General features: G+C 33.0%; 1 protein-coding gene across 1 annotated transcript in view; it reads right to left on the reverse strand.

Annotated features, from left to right (window-relative positions):
- LOC108915148 (cytochrome P450 6a2-like) overlaps window positions 1-15,081 on the reverse strand; it is a 17,905-nt gene extending 2,824 nt beyond the window's left edge. Inside the window, exons 1-6 of the mRNA XM_018721116.1 lie at window positions 14,865-15,081; window positions 9,654-9,797; window positions 9,271-9,456; window positions 4,280-4,612; window positions 3,908-4,141; window positions 1,226-1,477 (exon numbers count right to left, since the gene is read on the reverse strand). Coding sequence (XP_018576632.1) covers window positions 1,226-1,477; window positions 3,908-4,141; window positions 4,280-4,612; window positions 9,271-9,456; window positions 9,654-9,797; window positions 14,865-15,081 — 1,366 coding nt within the window. The remainder of the gene's footprint in view (window positions 1-1,225; window positions 1,478-3,907; window positions 4,142-4,279; window positions 4,613-9,270; window positions 9,457-9,653; window positions 9,798-14,864) is intronic.
- Window positions 15,082-15,720: the final 639 nt, after the last annotated feature.

A 15,720-nucleotide genomic window follows, 5' to 3' on the forward strand; every position in this document is an offset into this window, starting at 1 on the left:
TTAAATTTCTGAAATCTTCCCTTAACTTCTAGCCTCCCTAACTCTGTTAATTGTAATAGTACAAGAAAAAGTTAAGAGGCCATTTTTATGTAGAATTGTCTGCTTTACAACTTTTTTTTCTAGCTCTTACCCTTTTTGAGTTATCTTGAAAAAGCCCTTTGTTTTATCTTTTTCCACCCTTGGCCGGGGGTTGAACAAAAAATTACTCTCACTTATTGTTATAATATACCTTAAACTAACTCATATCAAAAATTCAGCCAAGTTGACAAAATTTCGATTTAAAGGCTTAGTTAATTGGACTATTTGTATAGGACGTAGAGATGTTTTAAAATCTTATGAGCTTTGACCTTCATATGCGCAGAAACGTAATTCCGACCGTCGCCTAAATTATTCTACGTCTTAAAAACATTACCCCTATTATTCTAGCGTAAACAAGCCTTTGATCCGAATACAAATATCATAATAAAATGCCCTATTCTTTATTATTTTAATTCAAACAATAAAAATATATATAACGAACGTTCGCCAGTTGACTTTATTGATGCCCGAGCGCCTTAGTTCATGTCTACTTGTAATGATGCACATGGTCTAGTTCTGAGTCAATTTTTTCACAACGTGCTTATTAGAAGAATTATGGGGATACGCCACGCCTTTCGCGCATTTCGAGGCTCGTCAGATATTAAAAGACCTCTACAACACTTTAAAAAACTATTTTCTTTGTTTATTTATAAGCTACATTTTGTCCATTACACTTTTTTTTAATAAAATGCGTAGTTTTTCAATTATTCGCGAAATATACTTTGAAAAATTCCAAGTTTTCAATCGTGAATAACTAAAAAACTATGGATTTCTCGAAAAAATTCTTCGTATATTTTTTGCTCAAAATTTGATTTTGAAAAAAAAACTTCCACCCCCGGTTCAGTTTCAAAGAATTCGGAAGTGAAAAGCTTCAATGACTGTACTAAAACACTAAGCTTCCCTGCCATAATTTCAAAATGGCTTAGTTTCATACAGGGTGGTAGAAATTTAATGTCCAATGCGGTCAACTTTAAACCACCTTGACTTATTTTTTTTAAATGGAAGACCCTCTATATTTTTGCGCAACCTGATGAACTTTGTTCTCTTTCGAATAGTATAATGATCCCCTATACCCATCTCTTCTGGTTTTTAAGGTACTGTTCTTCGTGTAGCCGACGGATATCGCATAATTTCTATATTTACGTACCTATACATATCCTGGGTCCTTCTCCGAAAGGTATATGGGCGTAAGGATGCCTGGCTGCCTTATTTTCTTCCGTAAATCTGTCGGGATCGAATTCGGAAGGATTTTCATAGTATTCTTCGTCGTGGTGAATGCCGCGAATAGGAATGATGACCATGGTGCCCTTCTCTATGACAGCCTGTTCTCCCGGCACCTTGTAATCCTGTGCGCATATTCTGGTGACAAAGGAGCACGGTGAGTACATCCTGAGGGTTTCTAAAACGAGAAACGCCAAGTTAAAATCGGGATTCATTTTTGTTCATATTTCAATCAAAGCAACTTGATAAATAAAAATAAATGGTTACAGTTACACTAAAACCGCTGTATCTTTTCCATTGCGTCACAAGAAATATTCGTATGAACTACGAAAAATCCTAGTCAAATTAGTCACTGTTTTTATTTAATTGAAATGTACAGGGTGTCTCAAGCTAGATAGTGTGGGCCTATGTGAGGGTACAAAAATTTTTAATAAAATTTGGTGTTAAATGGCATTTCAATCGAAAATTTTACACCTGTCATTTTAAGCCAATTACATACTGTAATTTCGACAGTTGGCCATGGCAACCTTCAAATTTTTCGGAAATTTTTTTCCTCCTGCACCTAGGCAAACAAAATTAATAAGTGGAATTTTTTTTGACAGCTATCATATGGTTCAAAAATCAGTACCTATCCAGAATTTTGCTTTGTAATGTTTTTATTTATTTTAAAATAATAAATAGATAGAAATAATTATTTACCAAATATTTGTTCCGAGATTTCTTCTATTAACGCTAAATGTTTTTGAAATTCTGGCTGGAACTCTTCTCTTCGCAACGGAGAGTAACGAGGAGCATAATTATTACCTTTGTTTTTCATCTGCATCAGATGTCTGTGTTTCATAAAGTATATGTGATAATTTGATGAAGTTTTGTTCTGCTGAGCCCTGGTCTTACGTAAAAAAGATGGTATATCTTCCTCCAAAATCTTTTGAATAGCTGCGAAAAGGTTTTCTTGATGCGGACTGATTCCAGTTTTTTTCAGTAAATATGGCAAATACTTTAAATTTTTATGAGACATAAGAATGTCCCCTATTTTGGTGCAAGAATTACATATACTATAAGGTTTTAAATTAGTTTCTTGGTTGTTCACTGCCATCATTTAATTGTAAACAATTCGAACCTAGAGAAAATGACTGTCAACGTGACGCATAGCGAAGACGATTTTGACATCACAAGCCTAAGCCTACTTGATTGCAGTTATGATTTTTTAAAAATCGTTGATATATTGCCATAGACATTGGTTTTCCACAAAAACTTACTTTCCTTCTATTTTAGTAATACTAAGTGAATTGTATTGCAAAGATCAATATTTAAATTCAAAAATTAAATGCCGTTTTTATTACTAAAGTGAAAGGAATCTGTTTTTTTATGTTTTAATAAGAATCATTGATAAACTGCCATAGACATCACTTTTCTACAAACACTTACTTTCCTTCCATTTTAGTAATACTGAGTGAATTGTGTTGCAAAGATAGATATTTAAATTCAAAAATTAAATGCCGTTTTTATTACTAATGTGAAAGAAATGTGTTTTTTATGGTTTAATAAGAATCATTGATAAACTGCCATAGACATCACTTTTCTACAAAAACTTACTTTCCTTCCATTTTAGTAATATTAAGTGAATTGTGTTGCAAAGGTAAATATTTGTATTCAAAAATAATCATCAGAATTTTTCTCTTTCATGTTAAACGCATAATCTTCAAAAATTGATGCCAATGCAGTCATCGATATTGTTGGATCTTAAAAATTGTAGGATCTTTCCGCACAAAATCTAGAAACTGCCTCCATACGTTTAATTTCGACTGCTTCGTATTTTGGGGAGTTAAATTTGCCACTTCTGCTTTTATGTTTTCGGAATTTTCATTTCCAAAACGAGCCATTTTTTAATTTAAAAACAATGTCTACCTGTCACGTCCTTGAATTAATGTCCGGAAATTATTCCTCAATCACGCATTTTTCTAGAAAATGCGTTCCTTCGGAAAAATTTCCGGAAATAATTCAAGCACTAGGGAGATTATAAGCGAAAATATTATCTTTGGGATTTGACAGAAACGACTAATGACGTCATCAATTATATTTTTTCCACAAACATACCCAAATTATTTTCCTGTTAAAAAGCTCTTTTCTTTCTAATAAACTTTTATTAGAGAAATTTTTCTGTATTTCTTCCCGGTTAAAAGTTTAAAGCAATATAGTCCTAAAGAGTTACAAAAGAAATACCACCTAAAAATCACATTAGCGGTGGAAAGATCAAGTAGTCGTTGGAAAATAATTGAATGTTCATTGTTTAAAGTTGAAGAAGAAAAAATCAGGCATCGGATGAAAATGAGTGCCCAAAGGCACCATTGCACCGGCTGCTGTGTACGATAGTTGAAGTTAAAAAATAGTTATTTATGGTAGAGGTGTTTCAAAATCTTATGAGTTATGAGCTTTGACCTTCATATGCGCAGAAACATAATTCCGACCTTCGCCTAAATTATTCTACGTCCTAAAAACATTACACAGTCACATCACACATCACAGTCTATCTCGAGCTCTCGTAGCGTAAACAAGCCTTTGCTCCGATTACAAATATCATAATAAAATGCCCTCATTTTACTCTTACCATCAATAACTTGCTTCAAATATTTCAATTCGCCCAGCGAATCGTACGTTATCTCTCCACTGTACTTCGCTAACACTCGTTCTATCTCCTCCCTGACCTTTTCTTGAATGTTCTGATGGGTGGCTAACTCGAACAAGGCAAAGGTCATAGTGATGGAGCTGGTTTCATAACCAGCTATAAAGAAGACGAAGCTTTGGGCTGCTACTTCGTCCATCGTCAGTGTCTTACCATCGCCTACAACATAATACAGTAGTGTACTAACAAAATTCATGTTACTTCTCAGTTTTATAGAAACAAGGCTTGTCTGGCTCAATTGCTCCATTTTAATCCATTCAGTTGTGTCGTGTCCCATCCTCAATCAAACGCACTTACCTTGATATCCACTGGCTTGAGCATCTTTATTATTCTTAATGTTGATGAGTAGTTGCAGAAAATCATCTCTGGTGTCGCTGTTCTTCTCCCTGTAACCGACCGTATCGTATATGACCTTCAAGAAGAAATCGCTCACGTCTTTCGGGAGCATACGGAGGCCTAATAGTGCAGATATGTGCGGAAAGTTGAAACAGAATGCTTGTTTTAAGTTACCAAACCTGGATCTCTCTAGAACCTTGGCTGCGTACTGTCTGAAAGAAGAATCTGGATCCTTGAAACTGTTGCAGTTCAAGCCAAAGGCGCAGGAACCGATGACGTCGGTTGTGTAGTTTCCTAAACCAAAAAGGAATACTTGGTATAGTACTGGAAAAAATTAAATAAAAGATGTTCATGAATTTTATAGTGATCTTCCAAATGCTATATCTCCATGAAAAATGGTCGTATAAACAGACAAGCGTTTTGAAGCTTTAAGTCTCTAGTTTTAAAATCTTTAGACAAAACTTTTTTGCGCTACGATTACCCAGCAAACAAAAGAAATACAAAAATTTCGTACAGATTCATGTCCGTTCAGTCGGTACCTATCTGTTTCGGGATGTTTTATATAGTAATGTTAATTTTTGTTGGGCATAGTTCTAATATTATGTAGAATAATAATTGAGACATGCGCCCGCTGAAAAAGTTGTGCATAAATGTTAGCGTAAGAAAATGTAAAAAAAATCGAAAAGGCACATTTTTCTCCCTTCTTTCATGTATAACTCGGAGAATATTGATATTAGAGGTAATAGTCAAAGGAAAAAAGTTTCGTTTTGAGATTCTCTTCAAAATAAAAGCGGTCCGAAATTTTTATATGTATTATTGTTGCTGCAATACAATATAGACCGAAGAAAAATTCGTAAAAAGATCGTTTTTCATGAATTTATTTCGGACCTTTACATTGTGCAAAACCATACTTATCTTATTAACTTCAACGTCACCTGTTACATGAGTGTTGTATAATAAGGAAAAAGTAATATTAACGGTCGGTAGAAGGAAGCACAAAAAGTAGCGCTTAGGTAGGGATTTCGGAAAAGAAGTCTAGAGTGTGGAAGTGAGAATAGCGCAGAGTGAAAAGTAAAACAATCGGTGCACGGTGAAAATATGTAAGTGGTGAAAGATTTTAAAGTGTTTAACCGGTATTAGTTAGCAGGTAATTATTCTCTAAGTACTTTGTTGTTAATCGCTCTATGTAATTTTATGATTGTGATGGTTATAAATGTTTAATGATAATAATTCTTTGTATGTTTAGTCTCTATTGCTTTATGCTCGAGGGCATATATTTTTCTAAGATAAAATTGTTACAATCATTATTATTGATTGCTCATTATTTATTACATGTTAAAATATGTATATATATATATACTGTCGTGACTGCCCAGATATTGCAATAACGACTCCTTTGTTTCACATCTAACTGGTTTTTGTCATGATTACGTTGTTCGAAAAACAANTATATATTGTCGGGACTGCCCAGATATTGCAATAACGACTTCTTTGTTTCACATCTAACTTGTTTTTGTCATGATTACGTTGTTCGAAAAACATAGATATTTCATGATAATAATTCTTTATTTGTTTAGCCTTCATTGTCTTACGCTCAGGGGCGTACAATTATTATTAGCGATTACTCATTATTTATTACATGTTAAAATATGTACGTATATTGTCGTGACTGCCCAGATATTGCAATAACGACTCCTTTGTATCACATCTAACTCGTTTTGCCATGATTACATTGTTCGAAAAACAAATAATAAACCGTTTCTTGTGCTCACTTTATGTCATACGCATATGAGAGCCTTGTTGAATTTACTAACATTTTCGCCCGTAAGGAATGAATCTGTAAAAAGCATAATTGAATACAAAAAAAAAAAGGAATTGCTCTGGATTGCCTTCCGTAGGGGACTCCAGTACCTTACTTATTATTATTGTTATTATGGTTATTGTTATTGTTGTTATTATTGTTGTTGTTGTTTAAAAAGAATTGCTAAACAGATCTTCCGAAATCTCAACCCATAGCTGGATTGCCTCCCGACTGGACTCCAGTATCATCCGGCTCTGCCGGCTAACTAACATCAAATTTCTTCGGTTTTACTTGGAAGTGTGTATGGGGAATCGGAGTGAGGTGACATTTAGTGACACATTAAATGAGTCGGGCGTTGATTATCATTAGCAAATGATCCTAATTTATGCCTTTTGGTTAGCGGTTGTTTTGTATTTATATTTGGGTGATAAGAGCAACGATCGTGGGTTTCTCTGCCATGCTCTTTCCCCACAGGAGCTCTAGGTGAGCCTGGTACTCTCATTTATGTTAAATGGTTGTTAATGTTTTCGTTGTTCTTTCTATTTGTCACATGTTTAATTTGAGTACTGTTATACGTAAATAAAAAAAAAATCTATTCGAATTTTAAGATGTCGATTCAAAAAATTTTTCAATTGAGATTTATATGCAAAATAAAGATTCTTAAATAAATTCTTAAACAAATTCTTAAATATGATTGTTCATTTCAAGGTTACCATTTATGTTGAATATATTATTTCTCGAATACAAAAAACGATGTACAAATTGGTATTTAAAATAAATTAGAAATTAAGTCTCTTTCATTGACAGCCTTATTTTAAAATATAAGGCAAATTTTTTATTGACATAAATTGAAATACGTTTTATAATAAAATCATTTTTTTTTCTAATAAAAAAAATTTTGTTCTAATTTAAGTTTCTTCGACTGAGAAGTTATGTCTGTAGAAATTTTTGTAGAAGCTTCGTCAAACACATATTTTAAATTTTCTTTCCTCTTTATCCGTATCATCTGTAACTGTATCAATCCTACGGAAAAGAATTATTATTTATTTTATTTATTCACTATTCGACTTATGTTTATAGCAATACTGTACAAAAATAAAGTTTTGGGTCAAACAATGAGATAGTTTTTTTTGTATTTTTTCCTTATAGTCCAGTCATTATAGACATGGAATCAGTCTGTTCCGGGAAAAAAATACTATTAGAAGTTTTTCTGCGGAGTATTGTTCGGAAATGTGTTATAAATAAAATATCAAAAAATCAACTCGAGACTAGTTGGGAAACTTTATTTAAACAATGGGCAAAGTTATGGAAAAGTGGTTTTTTAACTCGCGTAAAAAAACTATTATTCATAGCGAAAAGAGGTTTATACAAAAAAGGTAGGTATTAAATAAACCTTTAAAATGAGACAAGTCTCATTAAATTCGGATAATTTGTTTATGCGCAAGCGCTCAAAAATGGTCGAAAATGGCCGTTTTTCTTCAATTGCTAATAATTAGTGCAATTTTCATCGTAGACACTTGTAATTCAGGATTTTTGAGGCTTTTTACTTAAATTGTTAAGATAGGTAATTATTAAAAAATAAAATAGTAACCTCTATACTTTAATTTTCTTCGAATTAAAAAAAAATCGTTGTTGTAAGTTGATTAGAAGCTGATATAATTGTTTTTTTATTTAATCGCAGTGACCTTAATTATTAATATTAAGAGCCGATACGTTCTATTACTTGATCTAGCGAACGAGTGGGGAGAGCGAGGCGGAGCATGCGCGTTTAACAATTTAATAAATATTAACATTTTTTCAAAGTCATTTTTAAACAAATTAAATTTGAAAAATTAAATTATCAGTAAATGCATATGTCAATATAACTATTTAGGTATAAAAACAACTAATGATTGAAACCCTACAACGCCTGTGAGCTTGGGAAAAATGAATTGAAAATAGCATCTTCTTAGATAATAATAAATTCCGCCAACGCCAAGCTAATGAAGCTTTTGGGCTGAAATTTTTACCACTTATTAAGGGTGCAAAAAGCCTCAAACATCCTGAATTACAAGTGTCTGCGATGAAAATTGCATGAATTATTAGCAGTTGAAGAAAGCGGACATTTTCGACCATTTTTGAGCTCTTGCGCATAAACAAATTATCGGAATTTAATCGGACTTGTTTTATTTTACAGATTTATTTAATATCTACCTTTTTTGTATAAACCTTTTTTCTCTATGAATAACAGTTTTTTTACGCGAGTCAAAAAACCACTTTTCCATAATTTTGACCATTGTTTTAACAAAGTTTCCCAACTAGTCTCGAGTAGATTTTTTTGATATTTTGTTTATAACACGTTTCGGAATAATATTCCACAGAGAAACTTCTAATAGTATTTTTTTCCCGAAAAAAGGCTATAATTACTGGCCTAGTACAATTAAATGGCGTAATCAGTTGTTGATTTTTTTTTAATTTTAAACAAATTATCAACAATTACTGAAAAATTCATTGCTGCATTTTTTATTTTTTTGCATTTTTGAGCATGTTTTTGAACTGTGATTCTTTTATTTCATCAAAAAGTATATGTCAAAAAAACGATCACCGCCAAAACTGTACGATGATTTTTCCAAGTAGAATTTTTCTTTGACGAAAAAGTTTTTCAGACCGGAAAAAATGAATATCTCGGAAACTTCTTAATTTTCTTATCTACAAAAATTTGAGGTTATTTAAGGCAGAGAAAGGTATACTTTCACCAAGTTTCGTCAAAATTAAATTATTTTTGCGGAAATGAGAAATAAAAAACGGAAAATCAGAAAAAAACTGTTTTTCGCATTTTTCTCGTAAATTTTGAGGTTATGTTAAAAAGTGACTTCTACAAAAGTTATAGATTTTTTTATGATCTACAACTTTTGTATTGGATACTTTTTTGTTTAACGTCAACTTTCGCCAGAAATCCCACTGATACAATTTTTCATAACTTTTCAACCCCCCAAATCAACTCTCCGCCGCCCCTACTCACGCATTTATTTTTTTTCGTTTCTTATAAACCCCTTTAGCATTTCCACTTATAAAAGTCCAGGTAACAATTTTCTTTTTTTTTCCCTCTAAATAAAATTAATTTAAGTTTTAAAACATTCATTTACGAAAAATTGAGCGGACGATGTCTTACCTAACACTGTTTTGAAATCGACGCCTTCCTTGTTGCCGACTTGTTCTTCAAGGTACTTCTCCATAACTGTCCCACATTTGAGCACCGAACCAAACATGGCCTTCATTTTGCCGGACGTAAACGTTGGGGTAAACTTAGTCCTCAAATTCCTCCATTTGGTACCACCGATAGCGAAGAGGTGACAGCCTGTGGAACGAGAAAAGATCAGTTTACTCAGATGGGCACTGAGACAAGGTGGAACACATCGGAACACTATGCGAAATAAACGCCACATTACAATTTCTGTGCAGAGACTACACAAAATTACTTTACTAGATTAAGATGTAGTAAATATTGTGGTTTGAGTTCTTTATGACTCTACCTCTGGAGCATTTGGAACTTACTTAGTGGGTCATCTTTCTCGTTCGTGTAAAAGCCTCTGTCCACGAAGTTGTGGAAGTCCTTCGTCATGACCTGTTTGACCAAGTCCAAGTTCAAGACGACGAACATGGGCCTGGTCATGCCGAACATGCCACAGTACTTCCAACCTAAAGAAAAAAAAAACGAAATATTATACTATAAACAATTTGAAATATCAACAATGGTATAGTTTCCTTCAACCGCAAAGAATAGGTGGCGCAAGCAAATTGGTCTCAACATTTTTGGTCTCACAATGTGTGGTTTCTGATATTGAACATTGGTTCTTCATACTTTCCTACGAATAAAAGGTATTCTTAGTCGACATCGCTAGGAGCATCCGTTTTTGAGAGAAAAGACAATTAGTCCAAGCATTATAGAGAAATGCTTACAGAAATTATTACCTGGACAAAAAAAATATAACCGTATAGAAAATTAAATTTTAAATTGAGTTTCCTGTTCTTTAAACTCGATCCAAAATGGCGAACATGGTCAAAAAAAAATCGCAAAGTTGCAAAAAACGGTTTTTCTAAAATAACTAAAAAAATATAGCACCGATTGAAAAATTTTAATAAAGCGCATCGCTGTAAAATTTTAATTGCGCCCTCATTTTTTTTTTAAATAAAAAAATTATCTCGGCTCCAGAAGGTCGTAGAAAACATTTTTTTTTAAATTCGTGAAAACATGTCAGCAGTTTCTTTCTTTAAAAGTCATTTTCATAAAATAAAAATTGAAATAGTTATTTGAAAAAAACATACCCAAAAAAAGTGCAACTTTTTGAGTCATTTTTTGATCCTTGAAATTAATAAAATCGTAAACATTTTTTAACAGCATGATAATATAACTCTTTACGAGGAAAATAAACTGAAAATCGTCACTGTAGGACTATCCGCTGAGAAGATCTAGCCAATTTTCGAGAGCGCCTTTTTTTCAAAAAAATCGATATATGTATCTCGAAAAATAATTAATATTTTAAAATTTTTCAAAAATGTACTTTTTTGGCTTGCCGCGGGCTATGTTTGCAGTAAATAGCAAATATGGGAACGTAAATGTAAACGAGTTATAGAAGAAGAGAAAAGAGAAGATTTTTAACGGTTTTTTCGATATATCTCGAAAAGTAACAAAGCAATCGATACTTACAAAAAATCAATCGATAGATCTTTTTAAAACCTACTTTCTTATTATAAATTTTTCAATCGGTGCTATATGTTTTTAGTTATTTTAGAAAACCGAGTTTAAAGAACAGGAAAATCAATTTAAAATTTAATTTTCTATACGGCCATATTTTTTTGTCCAGGTAATATTTTCTGCAAAGTTAACGTTCAATGACATGATATAATTTCGATATATTCGAAAAGACGAGTACCTAGTTTTCGTCTCCGTAATCGAAATGGTCGAAATGTAGTTCACGCTGTTAGACAGGAAGATATTTTGGAGAAGTTTGAGGAAAACTCAATTATAGGGAAATGTTGGAGTTTTTACATATTGTTTTCTATTTTACATTATTCGTTTGACTTTATCCCAGTACAAAATTTATTGGAATGTGATTACTTCTTTTTTTTTTCATTTTGTTCATTTTGGGATGTAGTTTTATAAAAAAAATATAAATAATAAATTTTTAGTTTATTGAGATTTGTTTTGGACTTTTAAACAAAAAAGTGTTTTATGAAAGAGTGGCGTTTATTTTCCTTAAAAAAATATTCTCAAAAATTCGTCTTTCAAAACTCAAAACACTAAGAATGTATTATTTTTTATATATTATTAATAAAACTACATCTCCAAATGAAACAAAAAAGTTTATAATGTCTTTAGTTTTAGTTACAGGAATTTTAATTTTTTTTTCCAAAATATTCAAATGCTCATAACTTCTTGAGGGGTGGATATAAAAATTAAAAAAAAATCGTAAATGAATACTAAATAGTACCAAAAAATTTGGAAATTAAAAATGGTCGTGTCATGACCTCAGTGAGTTAGCATATAATGCCCCATATTTTTGTGAAATTGCTCCAGATTTTACTTAAAAATATTTAAAATATAAACTTTTCCAAATTTGACGTCAGAAGTATCAAAAAGTTGAAAATGTTGATTCAAAATGTCCGTTGACACCCGATATCTCGGAAGGTCCAATAAATCTGAAAATGTGGCAACATAGCAAAGGTAGTAGGGCCAACACAGATGAAAAATTTGGAACTTTACGGAACTTCCGGTTATACCGAAAGTCGACATTAACTTTCTTATTTTAAATGGGACACGCTATATATTATTGCATTTTCGGATTCTTCTATTTATTCAATATTCTCTATATCCAGAAGTTATAGATTTTGAATTATTAATTTTTAAAGAAAAAATTTGACAGATGCAAGGAGATGGAGATGATAGTAACTCTTTTCAGAAACGTCTTATCAAGTGCATTTTTGGTACCTGTAAAGGGCATAGGTAACACTAAATCACGGTATACCAACAAATCAAAACATTTAATACTGGGTGCTTCATTTTTGCTGTTACATTTTAATAACTTCAAACAGTTATAAGTTTGTTAACTTAAGGAGGTATATCGGGTTTACTCAAGTGCACAGATGTACTTGAAATTTATATAGCGTATTACCCAGTGCTCAAGATATTTAAAAAAATCGAAAATATTTTTTCAGCTTTAACACTTTGTAGATCGAAAAGGAGCAACATTCGGATAAAGCAAGCTTAATCGCTTTATTTTGAGGTCAGCAACATGCCCTTAAGCTCTGTCTCATTATTAATGAATCACCTATATAATAATTTTATTGTACATAGTTTACACACAATACATTTTTGAACGCGTACGCATCTTTACCCGAATTTGATGCGCAATATCTCCGATGTCCGAGGTTTGTAGGTTCGCAGTGTGTACAACTGCTAGTCAATTATTAGCGCTGTTGCCACATCTACATAGTCTTTATGCGTTCATTAAATATAATTTAAAACTACTTAAATATGATATTTTTATGTTGCTAATTAGTCAATATGTATGCTATATGCATATGAGTAGATTTCTTTGCTATATAACGAGCGTTCAAATAAAAAAGTGGTCAAGTTGGTTCTGAAAATTTGGACGTAGGGCGTAGCGTATAGCAAATGAACTTAAACGTCATCTGTCAAAGCGCTATATCGCCGCTATCATTAAAAAGCGTTTAAAATGGTGTTTTCTCAAGAACAAAAAGTGTTTATCATAGAGTCCTACTTTAGAAATGGACGCAAGATTGATGGAATATGGAAGTATTCTATTGAGGAATGTTTCATAGAATTTCAAAATCAATTTCCCGGCATTGTTGAGTACAAAATTTTTCAAAGTGCAGTTCAGCGTTGTGTTAATGTTTTTCGTGAAACGGGCAGTGTAACAAGAAAAGAAGGAAGCGGCCGACCTAAAAAGCGGACTGAAGAATTAAAAGAAAATGTCCAACAAATAATGGAAAATGCGCCAAGAACTTCTGTACGCGTTTTATCACAAATGGTGGGAGTATCAGTCGGTACCTGCCACACAGTGTTAAAAATAGATTTGCGTTTGTTCTCCTATCGTTTAACTTGTCAGCAAGAACTTCATGAAGTTGATTTTCCGCGACGGGCTGTATTTTGTGAATGGTTTTTAAACAACTACGGTGAACTTCATAATATCACCTTTGTTTCTGATGAAGCCTGGTTTCATTTAAGTGGTTACGTAAACTCGCAGAATATGAGAATGCGGTCTTCTGAAAAACCAGATAACTTTTTTGTGGAGGGCCCTCTACACGCTCAAAAAATTGGAGTTTGGTGTGCTCTCAATCGAAGGAGGATTTATGGACCTATTTTTTTTAATGGTACTCTTACTGCGCAAAGGTATAGAGAAGAAATTATCGCTCCTTTTGTTAACCAGCTGGAAGAAAACGAAATTACAAACTTTTACTTTCAACAAGATGGCGCAAGGGCACATACGGCAGGCGAGACGATGAATATGTTGAGGGAAGTTTTCCAAAATCGACTAATAAGTCTCAATGTTGAACATGAATTTCCACCGAGGTCATGTGATATTACGCCGTGTGATTTCTTTTTGTGGCCTTACCTTAAAAACACTATTTTTGAACTGCCTATTCCTGATTTAAACCATCTGCAGGCTCGACTTATAGACAAGATTCGTGAAATTAGCAATACCCCGAGCATCTTAGAAAATGTCTTTAATTCTTTGAGGAACAGGTGTGAAAAATGCTTGGAACAAGGAGGGGGACACTTTCAGCAGGTGCTTTAATTTATTGTTATAACAAGGAGGGGGACACTTTCCGTAGCTCCTTTAATTGTTTGTTATTGTTATCACGATTATTCTTTAAAATAAAGTTTTATAGTCATTAACGTTATTGAAACTGACAGCTGCTATACAGCTCGTTGAGAAATGAGGTTAAGTTGGTCGCTATAAGCTACTCCCTACGTCCAATGTGTCAGAGCCAACTTCGACCACGTTTTTATTTGAACGCTCGTTAGATAATGTTTATCGTAAATAATTTCAAATGAATTTAATTTTTTCAAATTGGCAACGGGTTTTAGTCCCATAAGAAAAGCATAGGACCCCCCCCCCCCTGCGCTCCTCACTTCCCTCGGACCCCGATATACCTCTTTAAATGGAATATTTTTTTACTCAGTCGTATGCAAATTGAAATTTCCTTTCAAGCCATATAAGCATTGTTAGGGATGCCGTTACTGATTTTAGAATATCTGCAATTTTCTTCGTCTTCTGGATATCGAGCAGCAAATTCTCTACATGTTCTTGAAATTACTTCGTCATTGTCCATAAATAACCAATTAAAATAATCCCCATTAGTATAATTTAAACGAGGCATGGCATGTTTTTATTTCAATTTTCGACAAAAACTGTTAGCGACACAACAATAATTTGACAACTAACTTGGCAAAGTTATTTTTTGGAATGTTTCTGGTCATGGCCAATTTGATAACAGGTCTGATACAAGAAAAATTGTCCTGTATCTCCCTTAGGGGCCGCCACTGACAAAAACTCTACTAAGGTTTTCATCATATTTCGACATGTTTTACATACTCTCCAATTTTGAGTACTTATTTCGTTAACACCTTGTAGAAGGCACACTTTAGCGTTTATGTTATTACTACCATCAAAATGGCAACTAAACAAGTAAATCTCCAAGTGCCAACGTTAAAAAAATCAGTACCTGCATCTCTGGCACGCGCCTGCCTGTAAATCTCTCGAAACCTGTCTCCGATAAACATCGTCCTCTTGCTGGGATTCTCCAGGTTTCCCCAAGGGATGACGGGCTCTACGTAGGGTATATTCCTTCTCTTCCAATACTGAAGTGCCCATACGAAGTAAGCATACACCACCGTTATTATTGCGACGACGAAACCCACACAGTCAACCAAAAAGGAACTTGTTAATAAAGTCATGCTGCCTGCTCAAGGAGTTGGTCAATATTCTGAAAAAGAAGAACGTAGGTATTATTTAATTTTTAATTAACGTTTGCAGCACAAAAATAAATGCTTTAAAATGTGTGTTTGCCACCGCGCTAATACGTGACGTCATTTACTGCGACGAAATTTCAATTTTTAGAAAATAAGGTGTAAGTTCCTCTTTTTGAGGCAAAAAAACACACGTTTGTGAGTAAAACATAAGTAAAATAAAAAACGTACAAGGATACAAATTAAAATTCTTATAAGCATACAATTAAACAATTTTTAGCTGCTATGACTAAACTGAGTGTGTAAAATTCCTGCACAGTATAAAAACAATTTTTAAACAAATGTATAAAATTTTTTATTAGAATAGCCCGAATGGCCCCTTGAGACTGCATAACATAAACGCGAATGAAAGAAGGCAAAGAGTTTTACATCTAACCATAAGTTTTAACTGCCGAAGTAAAGGGCAGGGTATTGTTAATCTGATTATGTCAAAAATTTAAAGGGGTGAACAAGGAGCAGAAACAGTTAACTGATGCCACAAACTTGTATCGGAAGTTTAAGGTCATAGACAAAAAAGCTAATCAAAAATGTGTTTGAAACTGTTTTGGAACTGCTGAAATACATGTA

The sequence above is a fragment of the Anoplophora glabripennis genome, unplaced genomic scaffold (genome assembly GCF_000390285.2).
Source record: "Anoplophora glabripennis isolate ALB-LARVAE unplaced genomic scaffold, Agla_2.0 scaffold155, whole genome shotgun sequence".
Lineage (NCBI taxonomy): Eukaryota > Metazoa > Arthropoda > Insecta > Coleoptera > Cerambycidae > Anoplophora > Anoplophora glabripennis.